The 21,852-nt window shown below is 49.3% G+C and overlaps 1 protein-coding gene across 3 annotated transcripts in view; it reads left to right on the top strand.

Annotated features, from left to right (window-relative positions):
- PITPNC1 (phosphatidylinositol transfer protein cytoplasmic 1) overlaps positions 1-21,852 on the top strand; it is a 252,041-nt gene that overhangs the window by 119,461 nt on the left and 110,728 nt on the right. For 2 of the 3 annotated variants that reach the window (XR_009400532.1, XM_059381053.1), the window contains exon 2: positions 11,736-11,884. Coding sequence is in view for 1 of the 3 variants with exons in the window: in XM_059381053.1 (XP_059237036.1) it covers positions 11,736-11,884 (149 nt within the window). In the remaining 2 variants the exon portion in view is untranslated. Of the gene's footprint in view, positions 1-11,735; positions 11,885-13,348; positions 13,650-21,852 lie in introns of those variants that run through there. The other variant, XR_009400533.1, reaches the window with a different exon arrangement.

Raw genomic sequence — 21,852 nt, forward strand, 5'->3', positions numbered from 1 at the left:
CCTAAAAGATTGATAGGCATGGGGATAGGCTTCACAAACAGGAAGGACCCTTAATCTGGAAAGCCCCTGCTGCCTGCGGTGCAGGGTGCAGAAGGACCTCTCCCTTGAAGACATCTTTGGTTAGTATGAGGTCAAGGTTAAGGAGAGGAACACCGACAAGGGGGCAGCAAGGAGATGATGCAGGATACTTTTCCCAGGAAAGCTCGGCCTCCGTTTTTTGGTCTTGTGGGTTTGTGTTCTGTAGTCAACACAAGTGCCTTGATTGCTTTCTAAAGGTCAGACCTGTCACCAAACCTCTCCATTTACTTGAGTTGCAGTCGGTTTCACCTTTCTTGGCAAATGGTTTGATAGCTCAGACAGAGGCCCAGGCTCCTTGTAGCTTGTAGCCTTATGTCTTTACGGCGGAACGTCTATGAAAAACCCTCTCCTTCCCCGGAGACCAGGTCTGTCTTGCCCATAGTTCTGCTTCCAGTGTCTGCTGGGGCTGACACACCCTGAATGCTTGTTCAGCTTCCAGACCAGAACAGACGAGGTTCTCCAGAGCCAAGACTGTCCTCACAACCACTGTCTGGAGAAATCTCACATTCTTCCGTGAAGGCCAACTGCCCCCTGTAGCCTTGAGTTGAGTTCTAGCCTTTCTGTCTTTACACTCTCCGTGGCTCTTCCTGGCACACCATAAAGGCTAATTCGTTCAGCTTCTTATTTATAAGTACACAGGGATGACACCTGCTCTAGCTGATGCTTATAACATAGCTGATGTCTGCCGCATCTTATCAGTTGGGCTGTTCAGTATTGGCATCAAATGAATTGTTGGGGTAGAATACCTCCTCCCCCCGAGCCTTCCACCCTGGAGGGAGCCAGTGTTGGAAGGAGCAGATCAAATGTGCACTCTGACTTCTTCACTGTGTTGTCTCACCTTCCTGTACTGGGGCAGGTAAATGACACCGGGTGTCCTGGAAACGATTTGCAGAGTTGTGACAGCCAGGGGACAGCTAAGCTTGCACCAGCATGAAGCCTATCCTGAGTGCTACACTGCTCTATTTTTTCTTTTCAGTTCAGTCTAAAACTTAGGATGGGGGGAAGCATCGTGGGATGATGCTGTTTATATGAGTTTTTCACAAAAGGTTTTTTTTTTTTTTTTGAATTAAATGTCCATAACCCAGCTCCTTCTTAAATCTTTTTTTATCAGCTCTTTCATTCCTGTACCCGGGCAAAATGACACGGGTATTACGTAAACAAGACACCTCAGAGGGCTGCTTATAAAAATCCAGGAGAAAAGATAAATATGTGATGATACAGTGATATCTTGAAAATATGAGCTGCAGGTTTGTATCTTCTTTGTGGGATCGGATATTGGTTTTCGTGGTTTATTGACCTGGCAGGGAGAGATCTGACGAAACACCCGAGAACCTTACACCTTTTTTTTTTTTTTTTTTTTTGAAACCTCCTTGTCTGCATGGAGAAATCTGGACATCGAATCAGAGAGCCAGAAAGGCTAAGAGGTTAGCAGTTGTGTCCTTGCAGAACCCAAATTAGATCCAGCCCTTGGAAGTAAAAACACACATTGCCTTCCCCAAAGAAATAGGACTTGGTCTTCCCACAGCGCTGCAGAATGCCGGGCTGACGAGCAAATGGAGGGGCGAGGTCATGAAATGTGATGGTCAAGTTCCGTAAGGAGCTGGTGTTTTTGTTGTCTTGTGTTGAGGATGGTGGAATCAGCGGTCAGCGTGCATTTGTATTCAGTTAATCATTCTTTCCCTTCTGCTAGGGTCTTTGCAAGGGGACATAGTCAAAACCAGGTTACTGGGCACCTGGGTGGTTGGTTAAGCAACTGCCTTCGTCCCAGGTCATAAGCCCAGGTTCATGGGATCGTGGAATCGAGAGCTGGAGGGCTTGAGTCCTGCATCAGGCTCCTTTCTCAGTGGGGAGTCTGCTTCTCCCTCTCTGTCTGTGCCCCGCCCCCCTTGTGCACCTTCTCAAGTAAATAAATAAAATCTTCAAAAAAAAAAGTTACTTGGGAGCAGCAGCACTGGGAATGTTCCAGAACGCTGATACTAATTAAAGACATTTCACTTTAGGGCACCACGAGCCAGACAACTAACGGGCTGGTGGCAGGAATCACGGCAGTCTTGCAACATTGTCTCAGAGGGAAGTCCCTTTGTTGTTCTCCTATAGGCTCAGCTCTACACCATCAAGTTAACTTTTAAACCAAAGATCCATTAAATGTAACTGTCCCTGTTCTTTTTTTTTTTAAAAACAATTTATTTATTTATTTGAGAGAGATCGAGAGAGAGAGAGAGAGAGAGAAAGAGGATGTGAGAGAGAGAACTAGCATGAGACATGGGAGGGTCAGAGGGAGAAGCAGGCTCCCCACTGAGCAGGGAGCCCGATGCGGGACTTGATCCCGGAACCCTGGGATCATGAGCTGAGCTGAAGGCAGTTGCTTAACCAACTCAGCCACCCAGGCACCCAAACGTCCCTGTTTTTTAAAAAATTTTTTCATAACGGGAAAAAAAATTTTTTTTTTTCACATGATAAAAAGAGAATCACTGATAGATGGCTAGCTTGAGGTACAACGCAGGTGAGCCACGCTCCCGGGAGGATGACCAGTTTGCAGGCTTTTTTAAGAATTGTGATGAGGATAGGGCGCCTGGGTGGCTCAGTGGGTTAAGCCTCTGCCTTCGGCTCAGATCATGATTCCAAGGTCCTGGGATCGAGTCCCACATCGGGCTCTCTGCTCAGCGGGGAGCCTGCTTCCCTCTCTCTCTGCCTGCCTCTCTGCCTACTTGTGATCTCTGTCTGTTAAATAAATAGATAAATAAATCTTTAAAAAAAAAATTGGTGATGGGGACAAAGGCATGCACCTGCCGTGGTGAGCACGCCGGGTGTCCTTAGAAAGTTTTGAGTCACTATACTGTACACCTGAAACAGTACACTGGATGTTAACTCTACTGGATTTTAAACAGAAGCATAAAGAAAAATAATGGAGCTGAATCAGACGTCACATAAAATTGATCATTTTTTTTTTTTAAAGATTTTATTTATTTATTTGACAGAGAGAGATCACAAGTAGGCAGAGAGGCAGGCAGAGAGGAGGAAGCAGGCTCCCTGCTGAGCAGAGAGCCCGATGTGGGACTCGATCCCAGGACTCCGAGATCATGACCTGAGCCGAAGGCAGCGGCTTAACCCACTGAGCCACCCAGGCGCCCCAAAATTGATCATCTTAACCATTTTTTTTTTAAATTTTATTTATGTGACAGAGAGAAATCACAAGTAGGCAGAGAGGCAGGCAGAGAGAGAGGAGGAAGCAGGCTCCCAGCGGAGCAGAGAGCCTGACATGGGGCTCAATCCCAGGACCCTGGGATCACGACCTGAGCCGAAGGCAGAGGCTTTAACCCACTGAGCCACCCAGGCACCCCAATCATCTTAACCATTTTTAAGGGTACAGTTCGGTGGCTTTGAGTGCATTCATGGTTTTGGACAACTGTCACCACCATCTGTCTCCAGAACATTTTCATCTTCCTGTTACACACTAACCGCTCCCCTCCTCCAGCAACCACCATTCTTTTTTCTATATCCTTGAACTTGACTACTCTAAGTACCTCATGTAAGTGGAGGTTCCCAGACATTTTTACGTTCGGGAAGTGTTAAGTCTGATGACCATCTATTCAGATTCTCACAGAAGGAAAAGTTCTTGGGCGCATGGTCCACTGTTCTTTGGTGTTTGCGTTGCACAGGTGTGTGGCAATGCCTGGTTCTGGCGTCCCTTGCGGAACTGTGGCGTTACAGGGAGATGAGCAAAACAGAGCTCAAGACCCAGGCCACTCGTCGACCCACAGAAGGAGTAATGGCCGTGGCGGCTTGTGTACAATTTTACATTTTACAAAGCATTTTAATTTGTAAGTTGTTTCCCACTTGATTCTCACCTGTCCTGTGAGGTATTTTGTTAGTCCCATTTTAATGATCAGAAACTGTGGCTTGGATAAAATAAATTGTCTAAGGTTACAGAACTAATCAAAGGCCACATCAGGACTTTGGCTCCAGGTTTCGATTTTTAAAACCCCGGTGCTTTCCACCACAGCACGCTGGGAGCAATTATCACCTCTCCAGAGCCCTGGTAATCGCCAGTCCTCAGAAGAGGAAAGCTTCTCCAAATGCATTCCTAATTGTCAGTGCCCCACCTCGTTAGCCTGGACACACATGGAAACCCTTGCCTGACCAGCCAGCCTCCGAAGTCTTGCTGTGGCATCGTGGCCTCTCAGTCCCCCTTGGCCCAGATGAGGGTCTGGACCAGCACTGGGAGAAACATGGGAGGCACAAATGGAAGCCACATAGGTAATTCAGGATTTTCTAGAAGCCCCATTAAAGTAAGAAGGAACAGGTGTGGTTAATTTTTTTTAAAGATTTTATTTGTTGATTTATTTGAGTGAGAAAGAGAGAGAGCATGCGTGGGGGAGGGTCAGAGGGAGAAGCAGACTCCCCGCCAAGCAGGGAGTCTGATGTGGGACTCAGTCCCGGGACTCCAAGATCATGACCTGAGCCAAAGGCAGACTGCTTAACCAACTCAGACACTCAAGCTCCCTGAAGTTAATTTTTTAAAAAAGATTTTATTTATTTATTTGACAGAAACAGAGATCACAAGTAGGCAGAGAGGCAGGCAGAGGAGGAAGTAGGCTCCCTGCTGAGCAGAGAGTCTGATTTGGGGCTCGATCTCAGGACCTCGAGATCATGACCTGAGCCGAAAGCAGAGGCTTTAACCCACTGAGCCACCCAGGTGCCCCTGAAGTTAATTTTTTAAAAGATTTTATTTATTCATTTGAGAGTTAGAGAGCACAAGCAGGGGAAGGGGCAGAGGGAGAGGCAGGCTCCCTGCCAAGCAGAACCACCTCTGATTGGGGATCTGGAGGCAGATGTTTAACTAACTGGGGCACCAGGTGAGGTTCGTTTTAAGAATAGATTTCAGTTACCCATTATGTCTAGAATACTATGCTTTCAATATGTAATAAACATATGGATTATGTATAAAAACGTGTTTTGTTGTGGTTGTTACTAAGCCTTCAAAATCCAGTGTGCATTTTACACCTAGGGCAATCCCAAGTCAGGTCCTAAATTTTCATTGGAGGCATCTGATCTGAGTTTACCCTCAATGAGAATTTCTAGCTGAAAAGGTAGATTCACATACCCAAGGTGTTTCAACTCTTGTGTAAAAGTTTTCTAAGCAGCCGCATCAAGTGTCAGTTTTAAAATTTAAATTCATTAAAATGAAAGAAAATTTAAAGTTTCAGCCCCTCCGCAGCACAGGCCATGTTTCAGATGTCCACTAGCCATGTGGCTACCACGCCAGAGAGCACAGGTCTCGGCGAACAGCTAAGGCTGGCCCAGACCGGAGTAAGCACCAGGTACCTAGAACAGGAGGCAGCAGACTTTCCCTGTGACGAAGGATCAGCTAGTAAACGTTTTTAACTTTTCAGGCCATATAGTCTACACGCTTTAAAAAACAAGCATCAACCCATGTAGCTGGCCAGCCACTGGACCAGAACATTTGTCCTGGTGCCTTGGCTGGGCTGTGGGTTACGGAAAACAGCCCGCTCTAGCCCCTAGCATTCTGAGAGGAGGTTGTTAAAGGCTAGACTCGTTGTATCTCCTTCCCTGTGTGTAGTTACAATGTAGGCCCCACAATGCACCTGAAGATAAAACGTTTCGGGCTCTCTTTGCAGTGTGCATTTTGCGCATCGTGAGGCCATTGTTCAGGTGGGCTTTGAGAGTGGGGAAAGCTGGAAGAGCTTTGACAAAAGCGTGACTAGTGGCGTGAATAATGTGGCAAAATTCCAAGAACGCCAAATTGTGTCACCTCCTGCTTGTTCCTCCATCCACAAAGCCGGAGAGAGACGGGCAGGAATCACGCCCATCTCACAGATGGAAAAATACATGGTGCTGTGTTTAAGTCAGAGGGCCAGATGTCGCTCCGTGATTACCAGGTCGTGTGGCATCCATCCGTTTTGAAGGCAAAAGCAAAAGTAGATGTACATTTTAATTCCTGGGACAGGGCTGTGGATGTCCTGAGTCCTGTCTTTAGGGAATAGCGCCATCCAGAGTTGGTAACATTTATTACAGCCCTTACCTCCACTTTTGAGACCTGATGTTTAGAAATGGTATCGGGACCAATGGAGACAGAGAAAGGGGACAGGAAGGGAGGACACAGGGATTGATTGGAGGGAAGATGACAGCCCCTCCCCCCAACCTTGGTTCTTTAGGATGGGGAAATATGAGAGTCGGACCTCACAGAGATCTCTGAGGCTCAACACTTGGGAAGGGGCAGTGAAGTAGAAACCAGTCATAGCTTGGGGTGCTGTTGAGCCTAAAACTTTGGGTCCAATACTTGTGGCAAGTTTTTGGTGACACTCGATCAATCATCTGTATACTCAGGAGTTATGGCTTAGAGCCACCTTCTCTAAAACAAGGTTGGAGGGCGCCTGGGTGGCTCAGTGGGTTAAAGCCTCTGCCTTCGGCTCAGGTCGTGATCTCAAGGTCCTGGAATTGAGCCCTGCATCAAGCTCTCTGCTTGCCCCCTCTGCCTGCCTCTCTGACTATTGTGATCTCTGTCAAGTAAATAAATAAAATCTTTAAAAAAAATAATGAAATCAAGGTTTGAGGTTGAACTGTATTTTTTTTTTTAAGATTACTGATTGATTTGAGAGAGAGAGCAGGAGTGGGGGGGTGGGGGGTGGAGGGCCAGAGGGAGAGAGAGAATCTCAAACGGACTGCCCGCTGAGCGTGGCGCCCAGTTACAGGGCTTGGACCTCATGACTCCGAGAGCTGGAATCAAGAGTCGGATGCTTAACCGTCGGAGCCCCCCAGGTGCCCGTCAGGTTGAACTGTACTGAGTAACTCGATCGCGTCTGGTCATAGAGTTTGCAGTCATTATCGACTGATGAAAACGCTCGGCTTCCCCGGGCACATTTATGCGACTGTGCCTTCCTTCCAGTTTTGCGGCTCTGTGAAACATGCAGCCCTGTGTGCAAGTGGGGAGGACCTGAACCCCCATGATGTTTTTTGACTGCGGAGATCATCATTCGGGGTAGCTGTTCTGATGACGGCTCACGCGGGGGTCAGCCTTGCAGCACGGAGCTGTCGCTGATCGTGATTGCCTCTAGTGATGATTACCTAAACTCTGGAATTATAACAATTGATTTTACAAAGTTAGAGCATAATTGCTCCCTTCTTCCACGTGTGGGCACAGTTTAAACAACTTCGATCTTTCACACGCTCTCAGGCTCAGGTCGTTCAGCTTCTGAAATAGCCAAGTTCAGAGGCAGTGGCTCCCAGCTATCCCCTTTTTCAAAATCATGGTGAGGCCTAGACTTGTGAAAGCCATTCACCTGTCAGAGAAATAAGGGCCGAACTTGGGTAGAGAGGAAACAGGACGGAGCCCATGATGTTCAAATCCCAGCTCTGCCATGTGGCCTGGAGAAAGTCACTCCCGTATGAGAGACTCAAGTCTCCCGGTCACCAGATTGTTATCCATTCTCTGGCTTCAAAGTCTTTCCCTTTTTTTTTTTTTTTTTTTTTTTTAAAGATTTTATTTATTTATCTGAGAGAGAGAGAGAGAGTTTGTGCACGAGTAGGGCGAGCGGCAGAGGAAGAAACAGACTTCCCGCTGAGCAGGGAGCCTGACACGGGACTCGATCCCAGGACCCTGGGACCGTGACCTGTGCCAAAGGCAGATGCTAAACTCACTGAGCCCCCCAAGCGCCCCTCTGGCTTCAAAGTCTAAAGAGCCCTGTGGAACCTTTGGATTCAGCAGCCTTCCTTTGCCGTATGAGTTTGCTTGGAGACAGTGATGAGGAATGTGGTATTTTCACTAAACGAGAGATAGAGCTTTGCAAAAAAACCTGAGAATTCAAGAGGAAAGAAAAGGCGGGTGCCCTAAAGATGGAACATTTTGGCTTAGTAGTTGCTGATGACTGTCTTTGCTGCCTTGGCCCCGGTGGCTTTTCGTCATCTAGCGTGTGTGCCAGCCAGAACCCCAATGTCCCGCTCCCTCCCAAGAGTCTGCACGTAAAAGTGCTGGGTTGGCCCGGGATCCAATATTTGGAGGAGTCTCCCTGGTGATTTGGAGATAGATGGTTCAAAGACTATCTCTGTCCTGCCCTCCACCCTGTCACCGAGAAACTGCTTACTGCATGTGTCTGTTGTGAGTTAATTTGTGGTTTAAAAGCAAGACCCAAACCTCTGCTTCTGGATGGCCCCGCTCCCAGCAGAGCAGGCCTGATGTGCTGGGGAGGGAACGAAGTGACGGCTGCCGAGCCCTTGACCATCACCGTGTCTGGCCTTGAGTGTCCTGCCACCCCCACTCATGTCACCTGCGTTACCGCATCCAGTGTCTGTCGGTCGCCCCCAGACTGACGTGATCACAGTGAGCTAAGGCTGGCGTCTGCCCGGCACTGGCTCATTCGGGAGCCACTGGAATGATCAATGAGGCTGAGCGGCCGGGCCCTTCCCTGGCCGCTGGTGAATCAGCTGCCGGCCGCCTCGGCCCCATCCCTTCTCTACAGAGCAGGAAGCACCTGAGCCAGCGCTGACGCGCGTCTGGCTAATGGCCCTTCTGGGTCGTGTGTTGTCCTTGATGACCTACGTCTTTCATACGTGAGTGGGCTGCGGCTCCGAAAGACGTTGCGGCGGTGGGGGGTCTCTCCCTTCTGCCGGCCCCTGCCCCCCGCCCCCAAAGCCCTTGATGGGCTTTGGTTTTAGGCGGATCTGCGTCAGAAGTAGAGTCAACACTTAAAAAAAAAAAATTTGAGCTGAAAAATCACATCCCATAAAATTCATCATGTTGAGGTCAGGTCGGTGGCACCTGGTACGTTCCCAGTGTTGTACAACTACTGCTCTGTCCAGAACCAGAACACTTTGATCCCTTCCAGAGAAACCCTGTGCCCGTTGTATTGGTTGGCTAAGGCCACCATAACAGCACACCGCAGGCTGAGTGATTGAACCACCCGAATTTGATAGCTTCATGGTTGTGGATGCTGGAAGGCTGGGATCAGGATGCCAAGAGGGCAGGGTTGGTTCCTCCTGAAGGCCGCAAGGGACAGAGCTAGTCCATCAGTCCTTGGCTTAGAGATGATGTCTTCTCCCTGTGTCACATCGTGCTGTCTTCCTTCCCTCTGTCTCTGTGTCCAACTTGCCCTGTGGGTAAGGACACCAGTCCTGGGGCACCTGGGTGGCTCAGTGGGTTAAGCCTCTACCTTCAGCTCAAGTCATGATCTCAGGGCCCTGGGATCGAGTCCTGCATCGGGCTTTCTGCTCAGCAGGGAACCAGCCTCCCCCTGTCCCCCCTTCCTGCCTCTCTGCCTACTTGTGATCTCTGTCTGTCAAATAAGTAAGTAAAATCTTAAAAAAAAAAAAAAAAAGGACACCAGTCCTATTGATTAGAGCCCTCCCTAATGACTTCATTTTAACTTGATGACCTTTGTAAAGACTCCGTCTCCAAGCAAGGTCACCCTTAGAGGTCCTGGGACTTCGATGTAGGATTCTGGGGAAACAGAGTTCAAGCCATGATACCCATTAAGCTGTATCAGTATGGGTACTTCATTCCTTTTGATGGCTCAATAATATTCCCTGGTAGGCAAACCCTTGTTTTTTGAACACCAAGTACAAAGCAGCTGTCAGTGTGGTCGCCAGCCCCTGGGCAGCTGGGGCACCCTTCCTGTGAGAGGCTGGTGTGCCCGTGTGTGTAAGGGGGAGTGTGACGTCACAGGTGTATCTCAAGAATCCCCAATCTGTAAACTTTTTCTTACTGTCTTCCTTCCTTATTATTATTATTATTATTTTTAGGAGACAGTGTGAGTGAGGGAGGGGCAGAGGGCGAGGGAGAATCTCAAGCAGGCTCCATGCATGGTGCAGATCCCAACGTGGGGCTCGATTTCGGGACCCCGGGATCATCCCCTGAGCCAAAACCAAGAGTCAGTCACTTAACTACCCGAGCCACCCACGTGGCCTGCTCCTTCCTGAAAGGAGTCCTAGTTAGTTTTTATAGGGCGACGTAGGAGCCAGACTTACTCAAGGGGAACCAGGTCAAGCTTCTAATTGAAAATAAATTCAAAGATAGATTTTTATCTTTGCTTTCTCTCCCTTTCTTGCTCTTATCCTCCTCAGCACTCCCTCTTCCCCAGAGTGTGCGCAGCAAGTACGCACAGACGCGCGCATGTACACACTCACGTTAGAGGCATTTTAAAGTGCAGATCATTCTGGAAACGGGTGTGGGACAGGCGGCACTGCCCGGGGAGAAGACCCAGCCTGCTGCTCTCCGTTATGTTGGTTATGTCATGGTTACTGGGCCTGGGCTCTAGGGCTGCCCCCAGACCGGAGGCCCTCAGATTTTCTTTACAGTCTTCACCTTGCACCTCCCAATGAAACAGGGCCCTTTGGAGGTGTGTGTCCTCTCAGTCTTAGGGCTCTCTGCGCTGTCGATTTGTCCATTTCACTGCCCCCTCTCTCACCCTCTTTCTCTCTCTCAAAAATAAAATAAAATAACATAAAATCGATTTCTGTCTCTGATGCACAGACAGGAGACCTACATCCCAGCTGGCCTGGGCTCTCTGGGGAACAACCCAGAACAGCCCACCATTATTTTGTTGCAGATTCAGGCCGCTTATCCCCTTCCCAGGAGCCTTGACGATGTGATGCAGTGTGTGCGTGTTCCTTCACACCGAACCTTCGGGAAGGACCACAGCTGGGGGGGGGCGTCATCGTGCCTCCTGACTCTGAGCAGACGTCCCTCTTGCAAAAGTCATTTTACTCCCTCTGTCCTCTCTTGTGCCTCTCTCTTTTCTCCAACCAATTAGTTTTGCCACCTTGAGAGTTCACTGGGGGAAGGCACGCCTGTGGGCCCTGGGGTTTTCAGAGAGGCAGGAGGGGGAGTAGAACAGCTTAAAAACGCAGACAAGACAGAGAGTGTGCACGGTCTCTGTTGCTCCCTGTTACCATTTTCCTGTAAGTACATGTGGCTTCTGGGACCTCGAGCTGGAAGGCTCTACACTGTGGGTGGAATTGGACAAAAAGGAGTTAAAGATGCCTTAGGCTTCCGTCATTGTGGATCAGTCTGTGAATACGGGTTCCATTCATGGTGGGCCCTGGCCAGCTGGAGTCTGTTAAAGCTTCCAGGGGAATCTCACGTCCAGCCACCCTTGAGAACGGCTGTTCTAGGGGACAGAGAACTTGAGGACACTTGGAGAGTCGGAGCGGGGTGCCAGAAGAGTTAGGTGACTTCTAGTCCCCATGTGCCCACCCGTGTAATTAATGAGTAAGAAAAGGGGTAGAAATAACATATCCTGGCCTGTTTGTTGCCACGCAAAATAGGATGTTTGCACCATTTAACCCCGTAGGGCCAGAGTGGAATTGTGGGGGGGGGGGGGCTCCAGGGCTGCATTCTGCCTGCTGCTGCCTGTGGGTTGGGGGGCTGCCAGCCCTGAGTCCGTCAGCCACCCCAGCAGGCATCACCCAGGAGGTGGAAACTGTTCACAGGAACACGCCGTATCTCCACTCGACTCACAACTGATTCTCCTCCTGGCTCCGGAGGGAAAATAACACCAGGCCCGTGTGTCTGCCTTCTTTCACTGGCAGCAAGTGCCGACTGTCCGTTGCTTGCCAAACCATTGACGAGGGCGGGGGGGGGGGTCTGTTTCCGAAGGAGGCCGTGGGGCTGACTGACCTCTCTGTCACTGTGTGTTTTGTAGTACAAAATCGGACAGCTGTACATGATCAGCAAGCACAGCCATGAACAGAGCGACCGCGGAGAAGGGGTGGAGGTCGTCCAGAATGAACCCTTTGAGGATCCTCACCATGGCAACGGGCAGTTCACCGAGAAGCGGGTGTATCTCAACAGGTGAGTCACGGCAGCTGGCCATCCGCCTCTGGGCTGTCCGACCTCACGGGAGCCTCCTGGCCCACCCCTGCGGCTGCGTGTCTGGGACAAAAAGGTGACTTGGAAGTCAGTACAGCTGCCCCTCTCCATCCACAAGTCTAGCTGCTTCTAAAACCAGAACTCCCGCCTTCTGCAATATCGTCTTCAATGGCGTTTGCAGTAGGCGGACCTTTCCTCTTACCTTTCCTACCCTTTGGATGACATGTGAAGATGAAATCTGGTCTTAAGGAATACAGCTCTTTGTCTTCTCCCTCTGGCTCAGTGTTCACAGTGGGAAAGGGATGGCTTCGCCTGTTGGTTGTAGAAAAGCGACAATGATGGTGGTGTGCCATGGGGGTCTTAACTTGGTAGCCGTTCCCCTGACCGCCGAATGCGCACTCGGGTGTTCACAACGGGAACCGACACCATGCGGGGCCACCCGGGACCAAAGTGATAGGCAGTGCTTAAGGGGACCCAGCCTTCCCAAGGTAGAGGTTGTCATTGCTCCTTCGGAAGGGTAAGGAACCCAGGGACATAAACCCAGCACTCGTCAGGACCGCCATTGGCTTTGCAAAGTATATCCTTTACTCTCTTGCTGTTTTCTTATCATTAATGGCGGAGTTGGTTACTGGAGCGTGTCTGACCTTCTCCCCACCCTCGACCCCCTTCCCGCCCATCTTCTTCGGTTCCTCTGTCCTAGGTCAGGACATTGGTGTAGTCACATGAAATACATTCTGTTGAAATGAACTGTCTGCCCCAGTGAGCTAGTGTGTGACTGCTTCTGTCTCTGCCGTCATCTCTGTGAATACTTTTTACCCTCACCCATGGCTTCTCCTCTTGGCCCATACATGATCTTTTTAGAACACATTTCCGACAGAATAACTGGGCAGTGTGTCCGTTTACTCACTGATACTCGTGGCTGTTTATCCATTCTCTATGCCTCGACCATGAGACATTTCTGAGAGGAGCTGTACTGGGATTCTGCCGTGGGCATGAGGCCTTCACCAGCCAGCAGGCTGAACTGGACTATTCCTTCCTTTTTTTCTTTAAGATTTTCTTTATTTTTTTTATTTGACACAGAAAGAGAGAGAGAGCGATCACAAGTAGGCAGAGCAGCACAGAGAGAGAGAGGGGGAGGGGAAGAAGGCTCCCTGCTGAGCAGAGAGCCCAATGCGGGGCTCGATCCCAGGACCCTGAGATCATGACCTGAGCCGAAGGCAGAGGCTCAACCCACTGAGCCACCCAGGCGCCCCTGGACTATTCCTTCTTGATGGGAGCATTTGGGTCTTGTCACTGGGTGTATGGAAATCTCTCAGGCAGATATCCTGACGTTGAAGGCCTTGGGCTAATTACACCAACTTGTTTAAATCTACCCAGGGATGCAATATCAGGGAATTCCTGAGTCACGATGAAATGCAAATGAGATTGATCTTGTTCATCTATTAGGAGCTGTGAATTCACAGGATTTGGAACCAGTTCAGCCTCCAGCCAGCTGCTGATTTGCCAGAGTAGCTGAGCCCTGGGACTGTCCTGAGGATGACTTCCTTGCAGAGAGACCCGTTTCTCAAGATGCTGCTTTGCCATCCTTAGCGTGGAGGGTGAAAATACTGAACCGAATCGCCTCCTTAGAGCAAACAGTAGTGAGGGTGATGTGAGAAAATAGAGACCTACGGGAAATTCCATTTTTTGGGCGGATGATTGCCTTTTCCCAAATTGTTGCTGAGGGAATGTTCCATATGTACCAGATTCAAAAAAAAATTTTTTTTAAGAAAATTTTGCATCTTTTATTTTTATCCTGAAACAGAGCAAGAAGTGTCCAGCTGTCCCTGTCATGTCTGTTTTCTCTATCAAAATATATGATGTTTATTTTAAAGGAGAATAATAAACATTGGTAAGAGGGAAATTTGTTATAAATAGAATATCTGGACTTCCAGTAATAGAAACTAAAAAGATTAATGTGGACCCTCCCACCCCCCCACCTCCTATGACAAACACAGGATGAAATATAACAACATAAAGTTGAGCTCCAAACAAAGAAAGGGAAATCCTTAGGTACGAGAAGTAAAGAGGAAACACAAACCAGAATGGAAAGCAGATGAGCTCAGGCTCAGGAAGCTGGGATATGTCAGGGCTGACATGTAGGGGGATGTCATGGCTTCAGAGGGACAGGAAGTGTGGCTTTGGGCCCCTATGAAAGTGGGGCGCTGGGAGCTGAGAGGCGTGCACCAAAATCCTTCTTGACAATGGAGTACCGAGAGAGGATGCCACTCAGAGGCACGTGTTGACAGAACTCCTGAAGGTGGTACTTGAAGTAAAAGGAAACTGAACCCAAGAAGGAGGGAAGGCACAAGAGGTAGCGAGAAACAAGGAAGTGGGAGGGGCATGTGCGTGGCTCTGTGCATTAAGCATCTTGAACTTGGTTGGGACAGAGGCTTGTCAGCGGGGAGCCTGCTTCTCCCTCTCCCGCTGCCCCTCCCCTCCACTCCTGCTCTCTTCCTTTCTCAAATAAAGAAAATCTTTTTTTTGAAAAACTGACAAACATGGACAACTATGAATGAGCATAAGATGTTTTAAAAATACTAATAATGGGGGCGCCTGGGTGGCTCAGTGGGTTAAGCCGCTGCCTTCGGCTCAGGTCATGATCTCAGGGTCCTGGGATCGAGCCCCATATCGGGCTCTCTGCTCAGCAGGGAGCCTGCTTCCCCTTCTCTCTCTGCCTACTTGTGATCTCTGTCTGTCAAATAAATAAATAAGTCTCTAAAAAAAATACTAATAATGGGTAAGTGGGGGTATATTCGTAGAATTTTGCTTGTTTATTTGTTTATTTAAAGATTTTATTTATTTGAGAGAGAGAGAGTGAAAGAGCACAAGCAGGGGGAGGGCCAGAGGGAGAAGCAGGCTCTCTGCTGAGCAAGAAGCCAGACGTCGGGCTCCATCCCGGGACCCTGAGATCATGACTTGAGCTGAAGGCAGATGCTTAACTCACTGAGCCACCCAGGTGCCCCTATTTGTAGAATTTAAATAATGGACAATAATTCACCTGTACATGTGTTCGTGCGCTCTCTCTTTTAAAAACGAAATAAAAGGGCGCCTGGGTGGCTCAGTGGGTTTAAGCCTCTGCCTTCAGCTTAGGTCAAGATGTTTACGTGACATACTATAAAATAATAAGGCAGATTTCCATAATCATAAAAGAAAACCAAATCCATTCCTTTGATAACTCATAAACTGGAGCCACTTTGCATCTGTGACGTCCTGCGTGCACAGGGCTTGGGACTCCCATGTTGGCAAGGCTGCTTCGTCATTGAAATTCATGAAATGGGTATTTATTGAACCTTACATTGTATAACAAATTGTTCTTGTATTAGGGGGACTCCCTTAATAAATAAGACATGGTCCTTGTCTTCTGATCAGAGTAGGGTCTGGGCTGACCCTACTAGCATTTGTGAATCCATCTGTCCACCTCATGTGTGGTGTCAGGGAAGAAAAGCCTTCCCTCAGCCCACTTAGGTTCTGTCAGTGGGGCCTGCAAACTAAACTGAAGCCGACAGATGAATGGGAGAAAAGACCAAATTTGATTCATCGATGTACATGGGAGCACCCAGAAATATGAGACTCAGGTAGGCAAATAGAATTTAGGGCTTATATACCATTCTAATAGGGGCAGAGGAGAAAAGGCACTTCTGGAAAAACAAATGGCTTTTATGAAAAATAAACAAGAGCTTTAGGAGCATGGAGAGGAGACAGTGTCTGTTTAGGCAATTTCTTGGTGCTTCCTTCCCATCTCCAGTGAGAGGAGTCAATCTTCTTTGGTTGTGAAACTCCTGGGGAGGGTATTTATGACTGTTGAATTCTTTCAGGAAGCTCTGCTTTTATGCAGATAAGCAGAGTTCAGTAGAATCATCTTCCTGTAACTGTTGATTCTCAAATGTCTTCAACTCCAGGGAATCCTTCTGCCTCTGTGCGTGGCATCTTGTCTACCCCTTTACTGGCCACCAGGAGGTAGGTTCTGAGAGTTGAACTGTCATTAGCTAAGTTCTCCTAGTGCCCATGTACTAATTTATGCCAAGAAATGTCATTGTCCTGTGAACCTGAATTCATGAGCTGGCAAAAAGTGAGCGGAATTTCTTCCTCACATCAATCTATTTGGGAAGCCAAATCACATTTAGAGATTGGTTTATCACTCTACTACCCAAAGCATCTGTTAGAGACTGGAGTAGGCAGAGCCTACTCTCTGTGTAGGCAGAGCCTTCTCTCTGAGTCTGACTTGAGCAGAAAGGACATTTCTTGGAAGGGTGTGAGTGGCCTACAGAATTATGTGCAGGCTGGAGAAGGGGCAGCCTCAGGGCAGCTCCGATGGACCAAGGGCATCAAACAGACCATTTCATCCCTCCACCGTCACTACAGCTGCCATGGATCGGTCCAGATTGTCCCTTTTTTTCCTTTCTACCACTTATTCCAAAATCCCAACCATAAAGCATTCCACTGATGGCTCCAGTCCAGGCTCCAGCTTCCCATGAGCAGGGAGAGGGACTTCCAGACTGTTTTCCAAAGCGGCTGCATTTTGCATTCCCTCCAGCAGTGTGTGAAGATTCCAGTCTCTCCACATGCTCCCTGACCCTTGCTATTGTCTGTCTTTTTGATTCTTGCCATCCTCGTGGGTGTGAAGTGGCATCTCGTTTTCGGTTGGTATTTCCCTCTTGACTAATGAGTGTGGAGCACTCTTGCGCGCATTGGCCGTTCCTGTGTTGTCTTTGGAGACATGTCTACTGGGATCTTTGCCCATTTTTGAAGTGGGCATCATGCCTTTCTAAAACACCACTCATCCTTTTGTTGCCTCCCCTCACGTCCCAGGGACCATGGGGATGCTCCGTGCTCAGGGCCTTCCTTCGGCATCTGAGACGCAGCTGGGTGCACAGGACATCTTGGCGGCTGCCTGATACGCTTGGAACGTCCCATCAGTTCTAAGACGTTCGTGCATTTGGTCGTTGTCCTTGGGCTCTTGATCCAGCTCAGTTAACCAAATAACTGGTATTTCTTGGCTTGTCTTCAAAAATCCCAGTTCCAACTGGCATCCAGGGAAAGGAGGCAAGGTACCGATCCATCTCTGGGATGGCGATTCTAAATAAAACCCGTCGCCCAGAATCGCGGGAGGATGGGCTGCTTCTGTCCCCTGGCGTTTTCTCTTCATCCTCAGCATCTCTCCCCATGCCTTCCCAGGAAGCTCGTGCGGGGGGAGGGAAGCAGGGGTGAGGGTGGAGGGGCATTGGAGAAAAGATGGAGCCTATTTTTAGGCTTGTTTTTCAGTCATGAAGTGTCATGTTCTTCCCCACCACGGCTGCTGGATTAATTAGGCTCTGCTGGCAGCTGCCACTCAGGGAGGGTTGCCAACTTCTAACGGTGATTCCGCCTAATGCCGGAATCGATTTCCGTGAAAAAGACAACATTTCTCCTGTCACGTGGCTCCTGCCTTCCAGGACCACCTCTCCTGGCCTCTGGGTCCCTGGGCAGGAGGGAGTCCAGGTTCTCTAAGCTCCGCATGGGGGTTTGGCTGGACAAGCCAAGCCACCGGCTGTTTGCTCTACTCCCAGCTCATCGGCCCAGCTCTGTGCCTGCATTTGGGTCCTTCTCTCACGTTTCCTCTTTCTCTTCTCCCAGATCTGCCAAGCAAGTTAATCTCTTTTCTTAGATCTTGCCCAGAGTAAAGAGCTCAGTGCCCAGAGCTTGTGTGGCATCAGGCGAGCCCACTGCCCAGGCCACAGGTCGCAGAGAAATTGTCAAAGATTCTGACCTCGAGAGCTTATTCCCTGGGTCTTTTGAAAGGATCTTACAGTCACTACTGAATATCCAGAGCCGGCTATTGTTCGTTCAGGAAATACCAATTGTTGCCTGCTGTGTACCGGGCACCGTTGTAGGTGCCGGGCATGCAGCAGTGCGCAGGACAGAGATCCCCGTCCTGGGGGAGCTTACCTTCTAGGGGGGAGGGACCATGCACAGGAGCCGTAATGTATACGAATATCAAATAGGTTAGAATATCTAGTCTTCCAGGGGCGCCTGGGTGGCTCAGTCAGTTAAGTGTCCAACTCTTGATTTCCGCTCAAGTCATGATCTCAGGGTTGTGAGATCCGGTCCCGTGTCTGGCTCCTTGCTGGGCGGGGAGTTTGCGGCCTCCTTAGTCCTCATTCTCCCTTTTTCCTCTACCCCTCCCTCCCTTTCTCCCCTGTACCCCCTCATGTGTGCTCTCTCTCTCTTTAGAAAAAAAAAAAAAAAGGAATATTTAGTCTTAGATATTCCATGTGAATATGTATTTAATATGTAAATATTGAATATAATATTAAATACATGAAATGGATTAATTTACAGTATTTTATGTATTGGAGGAGTAGAGCATGTAAGGGACTTCTTCCCAGCGTACCTTTCAGTCTGTGCTATTCTGTTCTGTTCCCCTCTCAATCCTTAAGAACATGCCAGAAGTTCTTCTGCTGCCAGGATCCCTCCTTTCTGCTCCCTCATTCACCTTCTCCCATGGGGACTCGCAGGGACAGAATGTACACCTCGCGGCTGGATCTTACAGAGCCCAGAGCATCCAGTCAGGCACGAGCCACCTTGGTCCCGCCTTACTCCTGACCAACGCTGTTGACACATGTGGCCTGCCCCCTCCCTGGTGCTTCCCAGCATGTGAGCCGTGTTACCATCATGCTGTCCAAGCAGAGCCTTCCAAGAACCAACCCGGAGGAGGCCCTCCTTTCCTGGAAGCCAAATGCAGACCGCTCTTCTAAGTAGGGGGAGTAGGGTAGGGTCCAAGTTCAAGGAACTCCCCGCAGGCGAAGACCCAGGGGTCCTGCTTCTTACAGGTGATGCCTCTAGTCTGGAAATTCTGCCATGTAAGGAATGACATCAAGAGTTGAACTAGAAGAGCAGCCAGAAAAGCCATTAAGAATAGTAAGCAAATAAATCACAGCCACTGGAGAAGAAAAGTAAAAACCTCACAGGTCACTGGGTAGATACAATTGATTATCATCAAATAATCGTCAAATGCCAGGTGTGAAACCAAAGGTCAGAATATCCCCCATGGACCCGTGGAAAATGAGGTCTACTAAGAGGTAGCTTAGTCCTTTTTTAAAAGTCACGTTAAGTGAACTGACAGTATTTGAACAAAATCACAGCACAGACGGCGGCACCTTTCAGGGACCCCGCGGAGGAGAAAAGCCTGAGTGATGGGGGGCTCGGAGGGGCTGTCTTTCTGCTGGGAATGTTTTAAGTCCAAAAGATAATTGATTATAGTGCTGCATATCCTGCACGAGTTGGCAGATAGAATAGCTAAGATCAAGATGCTAGTGGAGACCATCATAATTCTGATCCCTGTTGAGAAAATGAAATTAGACTCCATTTAGACCACATTTGGCCTAATGATGTTCAGTACTTCCCAGGGCCAAAAAATATTCCCAAATGAGCATAAATTGCAGAGAGAGTTTAGATATCAGGGCGAATCTGGTGATAATCTGGATAGTAAAGTGCCAGAAGCTTCTAATGGAGGGATGGTTTAGGTTTCCGTTCCGGACGCTCTTTAGGGAGTCAGTAAACACTCTTAACCTGAGACCAGTTCAAATTCTGCCTGATGGGGCCTCCTTATCCAGGCCGGTTGTAATTGAGGGAGGCCTAGGGGACACGTGAGGAGGTTGCCGTGACTATATCCACCTACGTCCGGGGCCAGGTTTCCCAATCTTGGCACTGTTAGTATTTGGAATCAGATAATTCTTTGCTGCGAAGGGCGGGGGGGGGCTTTCCTGAGCATTGTAGGATCTTGAACAGCCTCTCCCCAATGGATGCCAGCAGCTTCCCTGCCCCTCTTCCACGACCTCATCGTGTGACAAACAAAAGTATTTCCAGACTTGCCCGTGTCCTCTCCTGGGGGCAGAACTCGGCCTCTGCCCCATTGAGAACCACTGCTCTAGGTTGACCAGCATCTGGGTTTGCCCAGGACTGAGGAATTTTTTTAACACATGGAGGGACTTTTCAGTGCTGCAGGTAGGACAGTCCCAAGGAGACAGGGGCGAGGTGGTCACCTGGCTGTGTCATTGACGTGTTCTCTGTCGTACTGAAGTTTCCAAAGTGAAAAACCTGACATTTTGAAACATCTGTCTCTGGGGGTACTGACAAAAGCTTTTGGGAAACTATCATTCCGCATCAGCACGTTTTCCAATTCTGTAGCCTTCGGAGTTCTGTCCGCCTTTTTCCTCGGTGTCTGTAAAGCCTGAGCAGCGGTGACGAAGGCCATCGAGAGGTCTGGTCCCGGGCAGTGGACCAAGAGGACGTGATTCACACGGGGCCGCCATTCTGGAAGAGAGATTCTTGTCTGACACCTGGTAGTGAGTTTGAGTGACAGACTTCTCCTCAGAACTGTAGGCTGTGTGACAATATACATCATGAAAGTGACAGCAACAGTGGGGACTCATTTAATTCCATTTTCCTTTGCAGGCCTGATAAATCGTTGCCACAGGGAAAAATAAATTTTACTTCCTCAGACAAAAACGATTTGAATAATGGTGTGCTCTAGGCAGAGTGGGGCCTGAGAGAAAGTCTGTTCATGGGCTTGAATCGTGTCCTGGAACTTGTTGCCGACGCCTCCTGCTCCTGGCCTGGTGGATGGCTTATCCTGGGAGGGTCCCCTTCCCGGATACCCCCAGAAGAATCACATAAAATGGTTATCAGCCATCTTGACCGAATGGTGTGGGTTTTTTAGGGCGTCTCTTCGGAAAACGTAATTGATTGTGGGGCTGCATATCCTGCAAGGACTTGGGGGATTAGCCACGCAGAAGATTCTGGAGACGGGGGTCCTGACCGTGGACAAGCAGGAATAAAGTCTCAACATGAATGGAAAATTGCCACTGTTTCTCATCCTCCTTCCAGAAAAGCTTGTTGCCTAGGAATGTGGTTCTTCTGGGAGGCTTTTTAAGTGATAGAGGGAGTGGTTTCTTGAGGGAGGGGGCCTGGGCCCCCAGAGCTCTATGCAGGAGGAGCCTACTACATCTGCGGAGGGGTGCAGTGGAGGTGGGACCCATCCCCCAGTGTGGACCGTGGGGGATGGGTCCTGATGCCTGTAGGGAGACATCACACTTAATCTAAGCTAAGAGATGCAGAGCGTTCTTTGGGGGGAGATGCTGCAATTCTGGTTCAGTCCCCTAACAGCACAAGGGGCCCACTTGCCTGTGAGCTGAAGCCACGTCTTCCTACACTTCCCACGGCCCAACATCGCCCTGGGCTCGGGGGGCAGATAGAAGGGAGCCCAGGAGAAGATGCTCTCATGGCCGCTTCCCGCAAGCAAGCCCCACACGATCTTCCCACTTCGGATGTCAACCCTGGTTGCTGTCCAGCTCCAGCGACCGAAAGAATAAATCAAAGGGAAAAGCGATAAAAACCCCTTTCAGGAAACAGCACCTTCCTTTCGAGCCATGGGAGCACTAGGTCAACGAGCAGTTCCCGCCACCGAGGTGATTTTCCAGGGGTGAGATGTTCTGCCTTAGGGCCACAAGGATTGTTCTGTGGGTCATAAACCTGCTCCCTGCTCCATGGCCCGAGAGCCATGGCCTCGTCTGACACTCACTCTGCTTCCCGGGCGCTTCGAGTCCCCATTTGATTTAACCCTGATAAACGGCCCAGAGCTTTGAGTTAGGTCTGGCCAGCTGTTGGAAGCACAGATTTGTCTTTTTAAAAGCAGGTCCTGGACACTGTCAGAAGTAATAGAAACAATCCGAGAAGACGTACAAGATACACAGTCATTTTTCTGGCTCTGGTTCTCATTGAAGTTCCCTGTGCGAGACGGGTTGGGGAATTTGGGGTTCTAGTAGCGCGATGTCCCCGGTTCCTAGTGCTTGCGGCTGGGAACTCAGAAGTGCTCTGTGATGTGATTCATTGTGGACCAGCCGCCTCCAGGAGCCGAGCCTGCGTCGTCA

The sequence above is a fragment of the Mustela nigripes genome, chromosome 16 (genome assembly GCF_022355385.1).
Source record: "Mustela nigripes isolate SB6536 chromosome 16, MUSNIG.SB6536, whole genome shotgun sequence".
Lineage (NCBI taxonomy): Eukaryota > Metazoa > Chordata > Mammalia > Carnivora > Mustelidae > Mustela > Mustela nigripes.